The sequence below is a fragment of the Zootoca vivipara genome, chromosome 17 (assembly GCF_963506605.1).
Source record: "Zootoca vivipara chromosome 17, rZooViv1.1, whole genome shotgun sequence".
NCBI classification, from domain to species: domain Eukaryota; kingdom Metazoa; phylum Chordata; class Lepidosauria; order Squamata; family Lacertidae; genus Zootoca; species Zootoca vivipara.
In genome coordinates, this window is record NC_083292.1 from 18105095 (window position 1) to 18121526 (window position 16432).

General features: G+C 48.3%; 1 protein-coding gene across 1 annotated transcript; it reads right to left on the reverse strand.

The window, feature by feature from the left end:
• Positions 1–354: 354 nt before the first annotated feature.
• LOC118076189 (trichohyalin-like) lies at positions 355–16324 on the reverse strand. The gene is made up of 14 exons (XM_060269823.1): positions 16288–16324; positions 15945–16237; positions 15235–15297; positions 12670–12765; positions 11625–11705; positions 10789–10971; positions 7766–7885; positions 6849–7054; positions 5768–5906; positions 5183–5266; positions 3500–3696; positions 3321–3399; positions 2484–2693; positions 355–1597 (listed from the first exon to the last, which is right to left on the reverse strand). Exons 1-14 carry the CDS (start codon positions 16322–16324, stop codon positions 1538–1540), a joined length of 1848 nt encoding a protein of 615 aa, XP_060125806.1. The 3' UTR covers positions 355–1537.
• Between the last annotated feature and the right edge of the window lie 108 nt (positions 16325–16432).

The window sequence follows — 16432 nt, forward strand, 5'->3', positions numbered from 1 at the left end:
CCGAAGGACACCAGGTTGGCAAAGCCTGAAATAAAACGCAACAACACACTCTGCTTATCTCACTGTGACTAAAACTCAGACTGGGGGAGAAAAGGGTTCCCTATCCCTGCATTATAGGGATGATTCTTGTTTTGCCAACATCTCCAGGCCTCTTATCAGTTAGAATCATAGAACTGAATCATTGGAAAGGACCCCAAGGGTCATCTAGTCCAACCCCCTGCAATGCAGGAATTGCAGCTAAAGAAAATCCCTGACAGGTGCCCCCCATCTTTGCTAAAAACCTCCAATGAAGGAGATTCCACCACCTTCTGAGGGATACTGTTCCACTATCCAACAGTTCTTACCGTCTAGTTCTTGTTCAGCATCATCAATTTGAACTTTTACTTCCATTTCAAAAATTTGATTAGAAATCCTTTTTTTAAAAAAAAGATAAAGGCTTATTCTGACAAATTTATCACCACTTGCTAGGAATATTTTAGGGACCCTTTGCCATTCTTGGTTGCCATTTCCCCCCCCCCCAAAGGTACAATAGCTACTCTTCCCTTTAAACCTCTGCCCTGCTACGAAAGAGTCATAGCACAATTATAGCCACAATCACACGACTGACCAGATTAGCCGCAAACGGCTGCCCAAACTCAGCACTTTTTATTTTTTTAAAAAAAGTTCCCTATCGCATCATTTTATGTTACATTTATATCCCACCTTTCTTCAAAGGACCTCAGTGCTGCGTGAACGCTTTGACCCCCCCCCCATTTTTTCCCTCACAACAACCCTGTGAGGTAGGTTAGCTTGAGAGTTAGTGATAGGCAGGGAGGTTCATGGGTCAGCAGGGATTAAAATCCTTGGTTCTCCCAGGTCTGACACTAACCACTGTACCACGCTGGCGCTCTGTTTAGTATTATAAAAAGGAATTTACAGTGGTACCTCTACTTGCGAATTTAATGCGTTCCGAACGCACATTTGTAAGTCGAAAATAATTGTAAGCCAAATCCCATAGGAATGCATTGGGAGAAAAAATTCGTAAGTAGAAGCAACCCTATCTAAAAATTCGTAAGTAGAAAAAACCCTATCTAAACCACATCCAAGATGGCGGACAAAGCTCCGTTCGTAAGTAGTAACATTCATAAGTAGAAACATTCGTAAGTAGAGGTACTACTGTACTACTTGTAGATGGCACATGTGTTTGCGGAGCAGTCTATAGCCTATGAAAGTTTGTGCAAGAATACGTGTGTTAGTCTTTAAAGTGCTACAGGATTCTTTGCTGCAAGAGACTAATATCTCTGGTCCGGCTTTTAGGCTTCCCAGAGACATCTAACTGTCCACCAGAGACATCTAGTTGCCCAGTGTGAGAACAAGATGCTGGGCGAGTTGGACCTCCAGCTTCAGAGCTCTTGTGATGTCCTCAAACCAGCGGCTTTGAAATCTCTTCCGGTCATGGTTATTCCTTCCTCTGCTGTACTCCGCACAAAGCACCATTACTGGGTGAAGCTTTTCCGACTTCCTCGCTGTTGTGACTCCTCCTCCATCCCACTCGAACCTACTTCCAGCTGCTCTTACTGTGCAGCTGAGAGGAGGAGAGCTCCGATGTCAGGTGCCTCTGAAATGCAGGAAGGGGCGTGGGATACAGGATGTGTAAGATGATGCATATGTGGAGAAAGTGGATCAGGCAGAAAACTCTTGTATTGCTAGAATTCGGGGCCAGTCAATGAGGTGGAATGATGGAAAATACAGGAAAATGCAATATACTACACACACACACATGTAAAATAATACACTCCGCAAAATATAAATAAATGCATAATTTTTGTTTTGCTCGTCATTTGCTCGCCATCGAGAGCAGGGAAATGCTGTGGACAGCCATTCAAAATCTTCAGTTTCTCAGCTCTCCACAGGCCACTTTCAAGCATATCGTCTCCCACATATGGACTAGAAACTTGCCTTAAAAATTTGAAACAAAATAATAATAATAATAATAATAATAATAATAATAATAATAATAATTTATTTATACCCCGCCCTCCCCAGTCAAAAACTGGGCTCAGGGCGGCTCACAACAACAGAATTACAATAAAACATAAAAACAATTAATTAAAATACAGATTAAAATACAGTATTAAAATTTAAAGTGCAGCCTCATTTCAAGTAGTCCATAAATCCAAGCCATGAGGGAGGAAAACACAGGGGTCAGGCTGAGTCTAACCCAAAGGCCAGGCGGAACAGCTCTGTCTTGCAGGCCCTGCGGAAAGATGACAAATCCCGCAGGGCCCTGGTCTCCTGGGAAAATAAAAAAAATCCTTCCGGTAGCACCTTAGAGACCAACTAAGTTTTTCATTGGTATGAGCTTTTGTGTGCATGCACACTTCTTCATATACCTAAAAAACTGAAACAGCTTCTCAGTAAGCCAAATAATTCTCAGTAGGTTCCCCCCCACACACACCAAGTGCTCCTGCGGAATTAAGACCTTGCCCTTTCTACTCCCCTACCTTGCTTCTGTAGGCGAGATCCCCCCGCAGATGGCCACAGCTACTTGCGTTGCCTCTGCAATACATGGCATTCTCTGCCCTCAGTTCTCGGATTCGTCTCTGCAGGTGCTGCAGCAGCCTTGGGGTGCTGAAGAGCCGCTGGCTGGAGAAAGGGTCTGCTTTCAGCGCTAGAGAACAGAGTGGGCCGGGCTGCAGGTATTCATTTCGGCCCTGCAGAAAGCAGGTTGGAGAGAGGAAGGAAAAGCAGCAGAAAGGACTGAGGTCATCAACTAGGGGAGACAAACCTCAGGTGGGGTGAGACCCTCCAGGTCTCAGTCTGACCTGCCAGACTCTCCCCAGGATACACCCCCCTCAAGTGCTTTTGTCTGGCGAGTCTGTGCTGCAATTGTGTCCCTTGGGTGGAGGGCAGAGAGTGTTTGTGAAAACTAACCTACCATACAAAGGTTTAAAAAACCCTCAAGTGTTGCCCCGCCCACTTTTGCCTTGGGCTCCGCCCACCACTGGCATGTGGCCCCCAAGATTGTTGCCTAGACTTCATATCAAGTCAGACAAGTGGCCCATCTAGATTGGAATCATCTACACTGACTGGCAGCAGCTCTGCAGGATTTCAGATGGAGTCCCTACCTGGGATTGAACTAGGGACCTTTTGCATGCAAGGCAGATGGCTCTGCCACTGAACCACATCCCTTCCCTGATGCTCTAGCACTGGACTGCAGCCTTGCTGGACAAGAGAGGTGCATGGAGGCAGTGACTTAGTGTGTACAGAGCAGGGGTCCCAACTCCCACACTGCCCAAAGGCCTTTGCCAAACGCCTCCCAAGCGCCGTTTCCCCTTTACCATGCAGAACTGTCTGAATTCCGAACCGGATGCCTCCAGGTGCCTGTGAAAATCCACGGGCTTGTCCCTGGACAGGCGCCTGCAAGGGGAGAGAGAGAGAAAGCCACAAAACATCTCGCCATGGTGTCACCTGTTCTCCCAAGTGACGTGTACGTTCAGATAGCTCCTGGGGTCCTCACCTCTCCACCTCCGCCTCCAGCTCCTCCTTAAACTCACTGGCCAGCTGGCAGGATGTCCTGCCCTTCCAAGAGGCCACATTTATCTGGCTTTGCTGCTCGTCGTCCTTCTGCAGCTGCTGGCGCAGCGATGCGTCTTCCTTGCCCGCTGTCTCCTTCACCCAGCTGCTCTGCAAGGTGGCAATGTCTTCCAGGTGGTCCTGAAGGGGAACCGGATCGCCCTGGCTCAGTGGCAGAGCTTTTCATAAAGAAGGGTGCTAGGAGATCAGGAATGACCCCCTGCCTGAAACTCTGGAGAGCTGCCAACGGTCTGACTCAGTAGAAGGCAGCTTCCTAGGTCCCCAGAAGAACTCGCAGGCTTGGCAAACATTTTCACTGCCCAACATCAAACCTGCTCCACGTCACCACAGATGGTGGCTGAACTTTGTCCGGAATGGTTGACTGGTGTTCCATCAATGGGACAGGAACTGGGCTCCTGATAGCTAGGAATGGCTTTCTGGACTTTGGAATGAGATTCCCAACAGCTTACATAGATGTGTTCAGCCCCACCAAACAACAGCACCTCTCCCCTCCTGCTCCTTTCCTCCTGACCGTGGAGCCATCCTGGCTAGTAGCCATGGATAACCCTCTCCTCCATTAATTTGCCTAATCCTCTTTTAAAGGTAAAGGGACCCCTGACCATTAGGTCCAGTCGTGACTGACTCTGGGGTTGCGGCGCTCATCTCGTGTTATTGGCCGAAGGAGCCGGTGTACAGCTTCCAGGTCATGTGGCCAGCATGACAAAGCCGCTTCTGGCGAACCAGAGCAGCGCACGGAAACGCCGTTTACCTTCCCGCTGGAGCGATACCTATTTATCTACTTGCACTTTGACATGCTTTCAAACTGCTAGGTTGGCAGGAGCTGGGACCGAGCAACGGGAGCTCACCCCGTCGCGGGGATTTGAACCGCCAGGGGCGTACCCAGAATCAAAATTAGGGGTGCAAGGGGCGGGGGCAAGAGGGGAGGGGCCACAGTGGGAATGTGGGTGGGGCTACGTGGCCTGTGCCTCCCAGGTCTTCCAAGTAGGCGGCCCCAGGCTCCCGCTCCCGGTGCGAAGCTCCAGAGGCGCGCGGGGAACGTGAGCCTGTGGCTGCCTCCTCCGCTTATGCTCCCCACTCCCACTTAGCGCTCCTCAGCTTACACTCCCCGCGCGCCTCTGGAGCTTCGCGCCGGGAGCGGGAGCCTGGTGCTGCCACGCTGCGCCCCTCAGCCTTTTGCTTCTAGGGGGGCAATTGCCCCCTCCTGCCCCCCCTGCCTACGCCCATGCGAACCGCCGACCTTCTGATCGACAAGCTCTAGGCTCAGCCATCCAAATTGGTGGCCATCCCTGCTTCAGGGCCACCAATGAAGTTGGAAAGTTTCCAGGTAGAAAAGAGAAAATGTTTTCTACCTGTGCATAGTTAGAACTACGGAACCTGCTCCCACCAGTTCTAGCATTATAGAAGAGTAGCTTTAATTCACTATTTTATAATTTTAAGAAATGCTGTGTGTGCTGAACATTTTCTTCTTCTTTACATTTGCAGCTGTGGGTAGGTACTCTTTTAAACCCGGGTCCTCTGACATTGCATGAAATGCAATGGTCAAAATCAAGCGGAAGGCAGCCAGAGTTGTGCAGAGCTAATGGGGTGGGGGTTTTTTTTTGCTCACCTGGACTAGTTTCTCCTTCAGAGTGTCTAGAGCCGACTGGTTCTCCAGGTGAAGCTTCTCCTGCTGTTGCCTCAGCTCCCGCTCCTGACATGGCAGAAAAGTCACGGCAGTTGGACAGACAATTAAAGGACTGCGCTTGGAATGGAGGTATAAAAATTGGCCTCCTACTGAGCTGGGGTTACATACTCCACTATAGTGTTCTGGGCTCTGGGCTGGCAGCTAGGGTTGTCAGGCTCAATAGAGGACAGGACTTCTGTGCCTATAATTTCCCTGCTCTCTTTTGAGTCTGGAAACTTTAAAGAGAAACCAGCAGACCCTTTGTTATAATTTCCAAGCAAAGGGTCTGCTGGTTTCTCTTTAAGGTTTCCAGACTCAAAAGATAGCAGGGCAATTAAAGGCACAGAAGTCCTGTCCTCTACTGAGTCTGGCAACCCTACTGGCAGCCAATTTCTCTCCCATCATTAATGGAGCAAACCTGTTTGATTCCAAACCCTCCTTGCTCAGGGGACTGAGGCCCCCAGACTGCCTAAGTTATATCCCACCCCCCCACCCCCAGGCAAGAGATGGCAGCTCAACCCCATTTACCTTCTTCCTCTGGATCTGAAGGGCCTGGTGTCTCTGTGCCTCTGCCTCGTGCTTTAGTTCTCGAAGGTAGCGTTGAGTTTCTTCTGTCACCTCTTGCAAGGCGCGGAGGGCATGGCTGGAGGAGAGGAGGGCTGGCTTCCTTGGGGGGGTGGGGGGGTGAAGAGAGGTAGCCTGAGATAGTGACCAGGACTTCCCGGGTCTTTGGGGGAAAGTGCAGTCACTTGGCAGGTCACCCCCCACAAAAAATAAATAAAAAAAAATCACACAATCCCTTCCTCCATGTAAATGCAACGCACGAACAGGCCGCAAAGCCACAGGCCAACATGAACCTTGGGGGGGGGGGGACAAGGTACTCCCGTGGTTTAGCGACTGGGCTGTTGGACTCATCCCCACCTGGCTGTGAAAATCACTGGGTGGCCCATCGGCTGAAAGAGAGAACACAACTGTCCCAGCCTACCTCACAGGGTTGTTGTGAGGATAACATGTTGGGTGGTGGTGGGGGGAACTGTGTGCCTGAACTCCTTGGGGGGAGGGGAAATGGGCAAACTAAACACGGGCCATAGATAAGATGCCAACTCTCTGATAGCAACAAATAATATTTTAAGGACTTCAAAACCGGATTTGGCCCCCTGGACCTGAGGTTTGCCCTCACTCCAGTCATTGAGGATTGTAGTTAAAAAAAACACACCACTTTTTTAAAAACACCAAAAAGACCAGAATTAAAACTGTATATGCGGAGGACAGGAAGGTGTGAAGCTATTTTGGAGAAATAAAAGCAAAGCCTGCCCACTCCCTGAAATCAGGCTGCAGAGCTAAAACAAAAACAAAGACAAAGGTGATGGGGGGAACCATGTGCTGAGATTCCCGCATTGCGGGGGTTGGACTAGATGACCCTCAGGGGTCCCTTCCGACTCTGCCATTCTATGATTCCAGGAAAGCTAGGAAGCTAGAAAGTGGCTAGGACTGGTAGAGGCGAGATAAAATGTGAAGAACTAATTTCAACCCAGGAACAGCACTGGGTTCTGTGTTTCTGCAACAAGCAATGCCCTTCAGCCCCGTCCCCACTGAATCCAACTTGTACCCTTGCAGCGTCTGGGGCAGGCCGGCCTTTTGGGGTAGCAGGTCCCGGAGTCTCTGGCATGCTAAGGCAACCTCCCTGGCCAGAGAGCCGTCAGCCCTTGCACTCTGTGCCTGGGACGCCTTGCGCTGCTCGGCCAGCAGGAGGCGCTGCTCTTCCTCCATCCGCTGCAACTGCATTTGCCACTTTTCCTTCTCCCGAAGCTTTTCCTAGGCAGAGAGAGACACACAGAAACCACGTTGTCTTGATCACATATCGCTGGTGTACCCCAGGCTTGTCACGGCTAACATTTACACAGTATCTGTGTGGAAAGGCATCGCTGCACATGCTAAAAGGTCCCAGATTCTTTACCATTTAAAGTACTCATTTTTACATCCTTAAGATATCAGTCACTTCTTCTCTTTCCATGGTTCATTTTACATATCATAAATCCCTGCATGTTTTACGGAAAATATACCATTCAGTATAACATTATTACACCCATCATAACTTATTTACACTGTTGACTTTATCTTAATTGCTGCCAGCGTTTTCAGCTGTACACACTTATTTCCCATATTTTCCAACAAATGTTTTCCAATCTTCTCTAAAAGTATATACTTCTTGTTCTTTTTATTCTATATGTTAAGTCTGCAAGCTGCGCATATTCTGTCAACTTAACTTGCCAGTCTTCTTTAGTTTTCCATTTTTTGAGCTAACAAAACACAGGCTGCAGTAGTAGCATACATAAATAACCTTTTTTCGACACCTGGGAATTTCAGTCTGAATTATCCCCAACAAAAAGGACTCTGGGTTTTTTTTGGGGGGGGGGTGAGGAGTACTTTTACACATTTTTTTTTTCAATTCTGAAGCTACAACTCTTGTTTCTGTGGGAAGGGGGATCCCAGAATGCACGAAGGGGTTGCTTCTTCCCCGCTCACCAACTCCAGTTCCTCTCGCAGCCTCTTCAGGGTTTCTGCCTTCTCTGCCTGCAGCAGAGCCCGGAGGTCTTCCATGGCCCCCTTCTTCTCCCGAGCCTCGCCCTCCAACACCTGGATCCTCTAGGGCAGGAAAAAAACACACCAGGAGAAGCGGTTTTAATTCAAACCTCCCTGTCCTACTCGCTCCTTCTCCCCTCTCAGGGGTGGGGACCCTGCTTCAGCCCAAGGAGATCAACCCTAGGGCTGCAGCCCTTTGTGGACAACGCTTCCGGGGTCATGTGCCACTAGAGGGCGGGGCAGAAGGCAAAAAAGTGGGTGGAGCAAAGACGCTTATCTTTGGAAATTAGGCCATGCACAAACCAGGGGTTCTGCAGCTCTCCCCCCCCCCCACAATTTTAAATAAAATCACTGCTTACAAATTATATAATAATAATATATTATTTATACCCCGCCCATCTGCCTGGGTTTCCCCAGCCACACTGGGCGGCTTCCAACAGAAAAATAAAACACAGTGATCTATTAAACATTAAAAGCCTCCCTAAACAGGGCTGCCTTCAGATGTCTTCTTGATTCACTCAAGGAGGGCGAAAAGCAGGGCCAGAGAGAGGTGTGGCATCTTTCAAGGGCCAGAAAGAAAGCCTTGGAGGGCCACATTTGCTACTCTCCCGGCCATAGACTTGTCCGACCCCCTTGCAATGCAGGAATATGCAGCTGTCCTTTGGGGGATCGAACCTGTGACCTTGGTGTTGTCAACATCACACTCTAACCAACTGAGCTATCCCATCTGTGGGGTGAATGATAAAAATAATATATCTATTTTAATTAAACTTTCTGTTTTACAATTTAGAATATTCATTTAGACCACCTTAAAATATCAATGACTTGCCTTCTTCTCTTTCCATGGTTTTATTTTACATAGCAATAAATCCCAGCATATTTTATATAAACTAAACCAATCAGCAGGGATGTCCAACAGGTCGATTGCGATCTACTGGTCGATCCCTGAGAGGTTTTGTTGGATCGCAGTCGATCACTGGCTCCTCCATCTGGCCCTGGCCCCTCATCCCGCCCTCTAGAATGCTATACCAGAAGACGGAGCTCTCACTGTGAGGCTGACTGTTTCATTAACGATCTCTTGGTAGGTAGGTAGGTAGGTAGGTAGGTAGGTAGGTACTTTATTGTCATTGTACATAGTACAATGAAATTGAATGCCACCCCATAAAAACAAAAACACAATTACAGCCACACATACACACACATCGCAATTCCCCAAGATCATATTACAGTACAGTGGAACCTCGGTTTATGAACACCTCAGTTTACGAATTTTCGGTTTACGAACGCCGCGGACCCATCTGGAACGGATTAATTCACTTTCCATTACTTTCAATGGGAAAGTTCGCTTCAGTTTATGAACACACTTCCGGAACCAATTACACCCATGCTTTGGGTTAAGTACGCTTCAGGTTGAGTACTCCGCGGACCTGTCTGGAACGGATTAATCCACTTTCCATTACTTTCAATGGGAAAGTTCGCTTCAGTTTATGAACGCTTCAGTTTATGAACATACTTCCGGAACCAATTGTGTTCATAAACCGAGGTACCACTGATTCAGTTACAGCATTTAAGATGGTTATAGCTCTTGGATAAAAACTGTTTTTAAATCTATTTGTTCTTGATTTAATTGTTCTGCATCTCTTGCTCAAAAGCAACTGTTTCTATTTGTTTCTTCACCCTGATCCCCCCCCCCAAAAAATGGGGCTTTCCTCCCTAAAAAACTCTACAACTTTGACCTGAACCTGCCCCAAAGGGGTAGATCACTGCCAGTTTTTAATTGTGTGAGTAGATTCGCAGTCTCTTGGAAGCTGGTTGTCCCTGCCATTCAGCATTCCATGGTTTCTTCCATCAAAACTTATTTACCCTGTTGAATTTATCTTAACGCTGCCACGTTTTCAAGTGTACACAATTATCCCCCATATATTCAATAATCATTTTCCAATAAACGAATGTTCTTCTTGTTTCCTTATTCTCTAAGTTAGATCCGCAAGCTGTGCATCTATCCAACAGTTTAAAGTTGCCATTCTTCTTTGGTTGGGACCTCGCCCGTTCTCCATTTTTGGGCTAACGAAAGACGGGCTGCCATAGTGGCGTACATAAATAACCTTTTTTGACACCTGGGAATTTCAGTCTGAATTATCCCCAACAAAAAAGACTCTGGGTCTTGTTGTTTTTTGGAAAGGTGCTTTTAAACTCCCCCCCCAATTCATTATAAATTATTTCCCAATACTCTTTTATCCTTTTAATTGGTAATGCCTCTTGGTGGCCTGGATGAAGATGTGTGTGCATAGGGTAACCTTTTGCACGGCTGCAGTGTTGCCTACAGAACGAAGGTACTGCTCTTCTGTCCCCCACTGGCATGCAGCCCCCAAATGCACCATAGAAAGGAATGTGCCCCTCAAGGCTGCAGACGTTTATTCCCACCTGGTCCATGTGCATCCTCTTCCCTCCATCCCACTCCTTCTGCCAGCGGATTGTCACCAGAGCCACCTTTCCCACATGGCTTAATGGTGTGTTGCGCCAGGGCGCAGCCTCTCAGGGGCGCCCTAGCGAGTGGGGGAGCACCGTGGCTTTGCCAGCGGCCTCCCCTATCCCTGCATGCCTGCCAGCTGTGCCCTGCCAACCATAAGGCTGGTGGGCATGCAGCTTCCCTCCCAAGCCTCCGTGGGAGCAGAGCGATCCCTGCACAGGCTTGGGATGGAAGCTGCGCCCCACCAACTATATGGCTGGCAGGCGTGCCGCTTCCCTCCCAAGCCTCTGTGGGGATTGCTCTCCCGCAGCGGCATGGGGGAGAGTTGCACGTACCCACCCACCCCCACGGCTGGCAGTGCGCAGCTTCCCCCCCCCAACTACCCATGGTAATTTGGGGGCGCTGAGCAGATATTTGCACTCCGGCGCCGCATCTGCTAAAGACGGCCCCGGCTGTCACGGAGATAACAGAATCGCTCTTCTCTCTCAACAGCTACCTTGCGGAGGTCGGCTGCTTCGTCCTGCAAGGCCAGGCTGAGTTTCCTCTCCTTCTCCAGGGCTTCCTGGAGTTTGCCCCGCGTCTTCCGCTCCTGCTCCTCCAGGGCCTTGCGCTGCATCTGGAGGGCGGCCCTCGTCTCGGCCTCCCGGCTCTTCCGTTCCTGGAGCAGCGAGTTCTGAGCCTGAGAAGAACAGGGTGGAGCTATGATCCCCAGAGCCGTTTTCAAACATCGCTCCCTCTTCCCAGAGAACTCTGGGGATTGTAGTTCTGCGAGGGGAACAGAGGGCCTCTCCTAACAACTATCAGCACCCTTTAAAAAAAAATCAAAGCTAAAACGTTAAACTACAGGACTTTATTCACCATCAACAATGTGGATTTTCGCCCAAAAGACAGTCAAGAAACGCGTTAGATGCATACCTGCAAAGTCTCCCGCTGAAAAATGTGCAGCAATATGGCCGCCGGGCATGTGTAGAAGTGACTTCTGGTGCCGCTCTGCCCTATTTCCGGTGGCCACACATGGGCAGAGCAGCACCCAAAATGGAGGCTCTCTGGCAAGTAGGAAATTTGGGGGATTTTCTCCATTCGGGAGAACAGCGGGAAACGGATTAAAATCCGGGGGTTTCCCGCGAAAAACGGGATACTTGGCAGCTAAAAACGGGATACTTGGCAGCTAAGGTTAGATGTTTTGGAATATTTGAATTGTAGTTGTTTTTCAAATGTTTCAAACTGTTTTGAAATGTTCTTGCTTCCTTTCCATTTGCCATGAATGACCCCCTACCATTTGCCATGAGGAGGAAGAATGGGCTAATAATAATAATAATAATGTGCCCCTACCATTTCCTGAGCTTCCTGCTTTAGCTCCTTGGCTTGCTGTTCCATAGCTTTCCGCTGCTGGGCAATTTCAGCATTTCGCTCCTGGGAAGAAAGCGGCAGAGCCCACAGAATAAAAGCAGACCGGCGGTTAAACTTAGGACAGGGTCGAGAAGTCTTTGTCAGCCTGAGGGATGCATCGCTTTTGAAGATGTTCTACAGGTGGTATATAACTCCCAGCAAACTATCCAAAATGTATAAAACGAGATCTAACGCTTGCTGGAGGTGTAAACAGGCAGAAGGGACGCTGTTCCACATGTGGTGGAGTTACAAAGAAATTAAGAACTTCTGGGATATTATATATGAGGAGTTGAAAAAAATGTTTATGCAAACCTTTATAAAGAAACCAGAAGCTTTCCTTTTGGGCATCTTAAATTCGGATATCCCAAATGGAAAAAAGAGAATATTCTTATATGCTAAAACAGTAGAAATGAAGAAAGGATAAAAGGAGCAGTTTAGAAAATAGATAAAACAGACCCGCGTTGAGGAGGACGGAAGCCTATTAGAGAAGAAAAGCAAATGGGATTAAAGAATAGGGTGACATAAATCCATATGTAAGAACTTATGGATTTATGGTTGTATGTGTGCTTTTTGTATGTTTTTTTTCCTTTTCCTTTTTTGTTTGATGTTGTCATTTTACTATTTTGGTTATTTTGTTGTCTGCGTTTGATCATCAAGTAAAAAAGCCTAATAAAAAGCAAAAAAAAAATTAAAACGAGAGAAGCATCTCTATGTGGGCGTGTCGCATGTGAGCGGTGGGCGGGGTGAGAGCAAAAGTGGGCAGAGCAAGATGGCTTGACCTGAGCGCCAGTTCGGACCGAGTCAGGCTTATGGTCCATCGAGCTCGGTACTGCACAGTCATAAGGTTGTTGGGGTAAAAGGGAAGACACCCCACCAACCTTCCAAGTTAACCCCTTGGGGGGGGGAAGTTTGGGATACAAATGTAATTGCTAGCACAGGAGTAGCCCAGTAGCAGCCCATGCCTCAAGGCATCGTGGGTAATAGCCACCTTTATGGTCTCGCGAAGGTCTTCTGTTTCTTTCTGAAATTTGGCCACTTGTTCCTGGAGGGCTCTGGCATTTGCCTGCTTCAGGCTCTCTGCAAGCTGAGAGAGAGAGAGAGACGAAAATCAGTCAGAACATGCCATATTTCACCCTGCTTTTGGTCACTCAAAGAGCCACTGCAAAATAACAACAGCAGCAGCAGCAGCAACAGAACAACAACAACAATTTATTATTTATACCCATCAACAACAACAACAACAATTTATTATTTATACCCTACCCATCTGGGCGGCTTCCAGCAAAATATTAAAACACAATAATACACAATACAAAAATACAACAACAACAAGAAATAAAAATGAAAAATTTGCCACTCTGGGTGGCTTCCAACAAATTAAAACAAAAACGACATCAAACATTTTAAACTTCCCTAAACAGGGTTGCCTTCAGATGTTTCCTAAAAGTCAGATAGTTGTTTATTTCCTCGATACCTGATGAGAGGGTGTTCCACAGGGTGGGTGCCACTACTGGGTGGTTGGTTACTCCTTGTGGATGGAAACATAATAATCACCATCGTAATTTATTATTTATACCCTGCCCACCCGACTGGGTTTCCCCAGCCACTCTGGGCGGCTCCCAACACAATATTAAAAACACGAGAAAACATCAAACATGAAAAACTTCCCTAAACAGGGTTACCTTCAGATGTCTCCTAAAATTCAATTAGTTGTTTATCTCATTGACATCTGATAGGAGGGTGCCACAACTGAGAAGGCCCTTTGCCTGGCTCCCTGTAACTTCTCACAGTGAGGGAACCGCCAGAAGGCCCTCGGAGATGGACCTCAGTGTCCAGGGTGAATGATGGGGGTTTATAATGAGTCAAATCATTAATCCAATTAACTCAGTAGTGCCTATACTGGCTGCCAGCAGCTCTCTAGATCAGGGGTCCTCAAACTACAGCCTGGATGCGGCCCGCGAGAGCCAATTGTGCGGCACCCGACAAACCCCGCCGCCTGCTCATATAATAATAATAATAATAATAATTTATTATTTATACCCCGCCCATCTGGCTGGGTTTCCCCAGCCACTCTGGGCGGCTTCCAACCGAAAATTAAAAACATTACAGCATCAAACATTAAAAACTTCCCTAAACAGGGCCACCTTCAGTTGTCTTCTAAAAGTAAAATAGTTGCTTGTTGCCTTGACATCTGCTGGGAGGGCGGGCGCCACTACCGAGAAGGCCCTCTGTCTGGTTCCCTGTAACCTCACTTCTCGCAATGAGGGAACCGCCAGAAGGCCCTCGGTGCTGGATCTCAGTGTCCGGGCTGAATGGTGGGGGTGGAGACACTCATATCAGCGCGCCGTGGTGCAGTTGCCCATCTCCGGGTCGGCGTAGCGCCAGAAATAGCTTGTGCGCATGCGCGGGCCGGAGGGCGGGGGAACACGCTCCCATACGCATGCGCACAAGCTATTTCTGGTGCCGCACCAACCCGGAAGTGCACCTGAAATGACGTCTGCGCACACACAGAAGGTATTTCCGGCGCTGCGCTGCGCCAGAAAAAGTGAGTGCATGCGCGTATGGGAGGGAGTTCCCCCGCCCTCCGGCCCGCCGCGCAATCAGTGCCAGAGGAACCGGCCCGAAGCCGGGTAAGTTTGGGAACCCCTGCTCTAGATTTGGGGACCCCTGCTCTAGATTCCAGATTTTCAGGCAGAAACGTCCCTGAATATGCTGGATATCGAACCTGAGACCTTCTGCATGCAAAGCAGGTACTCTGTCGCTGAGCTACAGCCCTTCCTTCAAAATAAAATAAGTTCCCAGTCCTCAAAGTTCTGAATTAAAGGGATGATTAAAATCAGAAGCTTCCTTACGCTGAGTCAGACCATTAGCCTGTCTAGCCCAGTACTGCCTACACTGACGAGCAGCAGCTCTCCAGGGTTTTGGACGGGGGACACTGCCAGGAATGGAACCTGGAACCTTCTGCAAGCCAAGCAGATGCCCTGCTCTTCCCACCAGCAGCACCCACGAAAAGATGGTTAGCAAAGGCAGTAGCGGGGCCAGCAAATTCATGCTGGGCAGAACATGGCACTTGGGGAGGGGGGAAGCCAACTTTATTATTTGCAGAAAATAAGAAGCAAAAGCAACTTCCTAGCTCTAAGGACTGTAGAGAAAAACTCTGGGCATGACTCTCAGCCTACAATGAACCGCCCCCAAACACCTGGCAATACCAAAAATGTTGCACGATACAAACAGGCAGCTGCTATATTTAGAAATGTTTAAATGTCTGTTTTTAACTTTGTAATTTATGGATAATTTTAATGGTTTTTTCTTATAAATAAACCAAGTTCTATTTACAACCAAGCAGCATATAATTTGCGTTATATAAAATAAGAATTAACAACGGCTTAATCCAAAGGAGGATTTGGGTTTTGTGGTTGCAGAACAGCCACGGACCAAACCAAACCCCAATTACAGCAAAGGCAGTGAAGCTCAGCCCGTTTCCTCCTTGCAGTGGGACTCGCGAAAGGGAAATTCTCGCGGGGAAGGAGCCAAGGGGAGCTGCCGTGCCTACCTCTCGCAGGGCTTGCTGCTTTTTGCCCTCCAACTCTTCCCGCAGCTGCGTAAGTTCTTCCTCCTGCAGGTGAACAGAAAAATGCCTTCACAGCTTTCTAGTGAGAGGTTCCCCAACGCACAGGTGGCGGTACTGCCCTTTTGCATCTACAGTGGTACCTTGATTCTCAAGTGTTCCGGTTTTTGAACGTTTTTCGGAAGCCGAACGTCTGATGCGGCTGTTGGTTATTGTTTCCAGGGCGCCTCCGCCAATCAGAAGCTGTGCCTTGGTTTTCGAACATTTCAGAAGTCAAACCGACTTCCGGAACGGATTAAGTTCCATGCTTTTGTTTTTGCTATTTATTTTGTGTGGTTTTTAGGCTTTTTCGATTCATTTGTTTTTGTGACTGTGGAAGTGGATAAAAGCCCCCCCCCCCCGATCCAAACAATGACTATCATCAGTGCAGGTAAGAAAAAAATAATTTTAATTTTTATCATCTACAATACTGCCTTATTTATTTTAATAGTACAGTACATTGATTATTGCTTTTATTTTACAGACCAATGGTCTCGTTAGATAGTAAAATTCATGTTAATTTGGTGTTTTAGGGGTTGTTTTTAAAAGTCTGGAACGGATTAATCCGTTTTGCATTACTTTCTATGGCAAAGCGCGCCTCCTGCAGCAGGGAGTTCCATAGTTAGACTGAGCCAAGAAAGTCACAAAAAAGCCACCTTCTGTTGCTGCAACGAGCCCAGCTGCTTCTTGTGCTCTTCTGCCAGGCTCTCCGCAGTGACGCTCCAAGACGCCTTTTCAGCCTCCAAGGCAGAGATGGTCTGGCGCAGCCTCGAGAGCTCCAGCTCCTTCTCCCCAAGGCTTGCTTGCAGAGCCGAGATCCTCCGCTCCAGTCCCTGCACCCGCCGCACGCCTGCCTCACTGGCTCCTGCAGCTACCTGTGCTTGGAGGAAGTCACACAACAGTGGCCTCTCTTGGTGTGAGCAGGCCGCAAAGCTGGTGCTGAACACCCCTGGGAAGATTGACACATGGCAGATAAGACCGGGGGGGGGGGCGATTTACGCAGCTGCCGCCCTTCCCCAGATGCATAGCCAACCATAGGGCTGCCATACGCCCGGGATTTCCCAGATATAGCCAGGATTTGCCTGTTGGAAATAGCGCCTGGGCGGAATTTCTGAAAACTGCTAAAAATATCTGGGGAAACCCG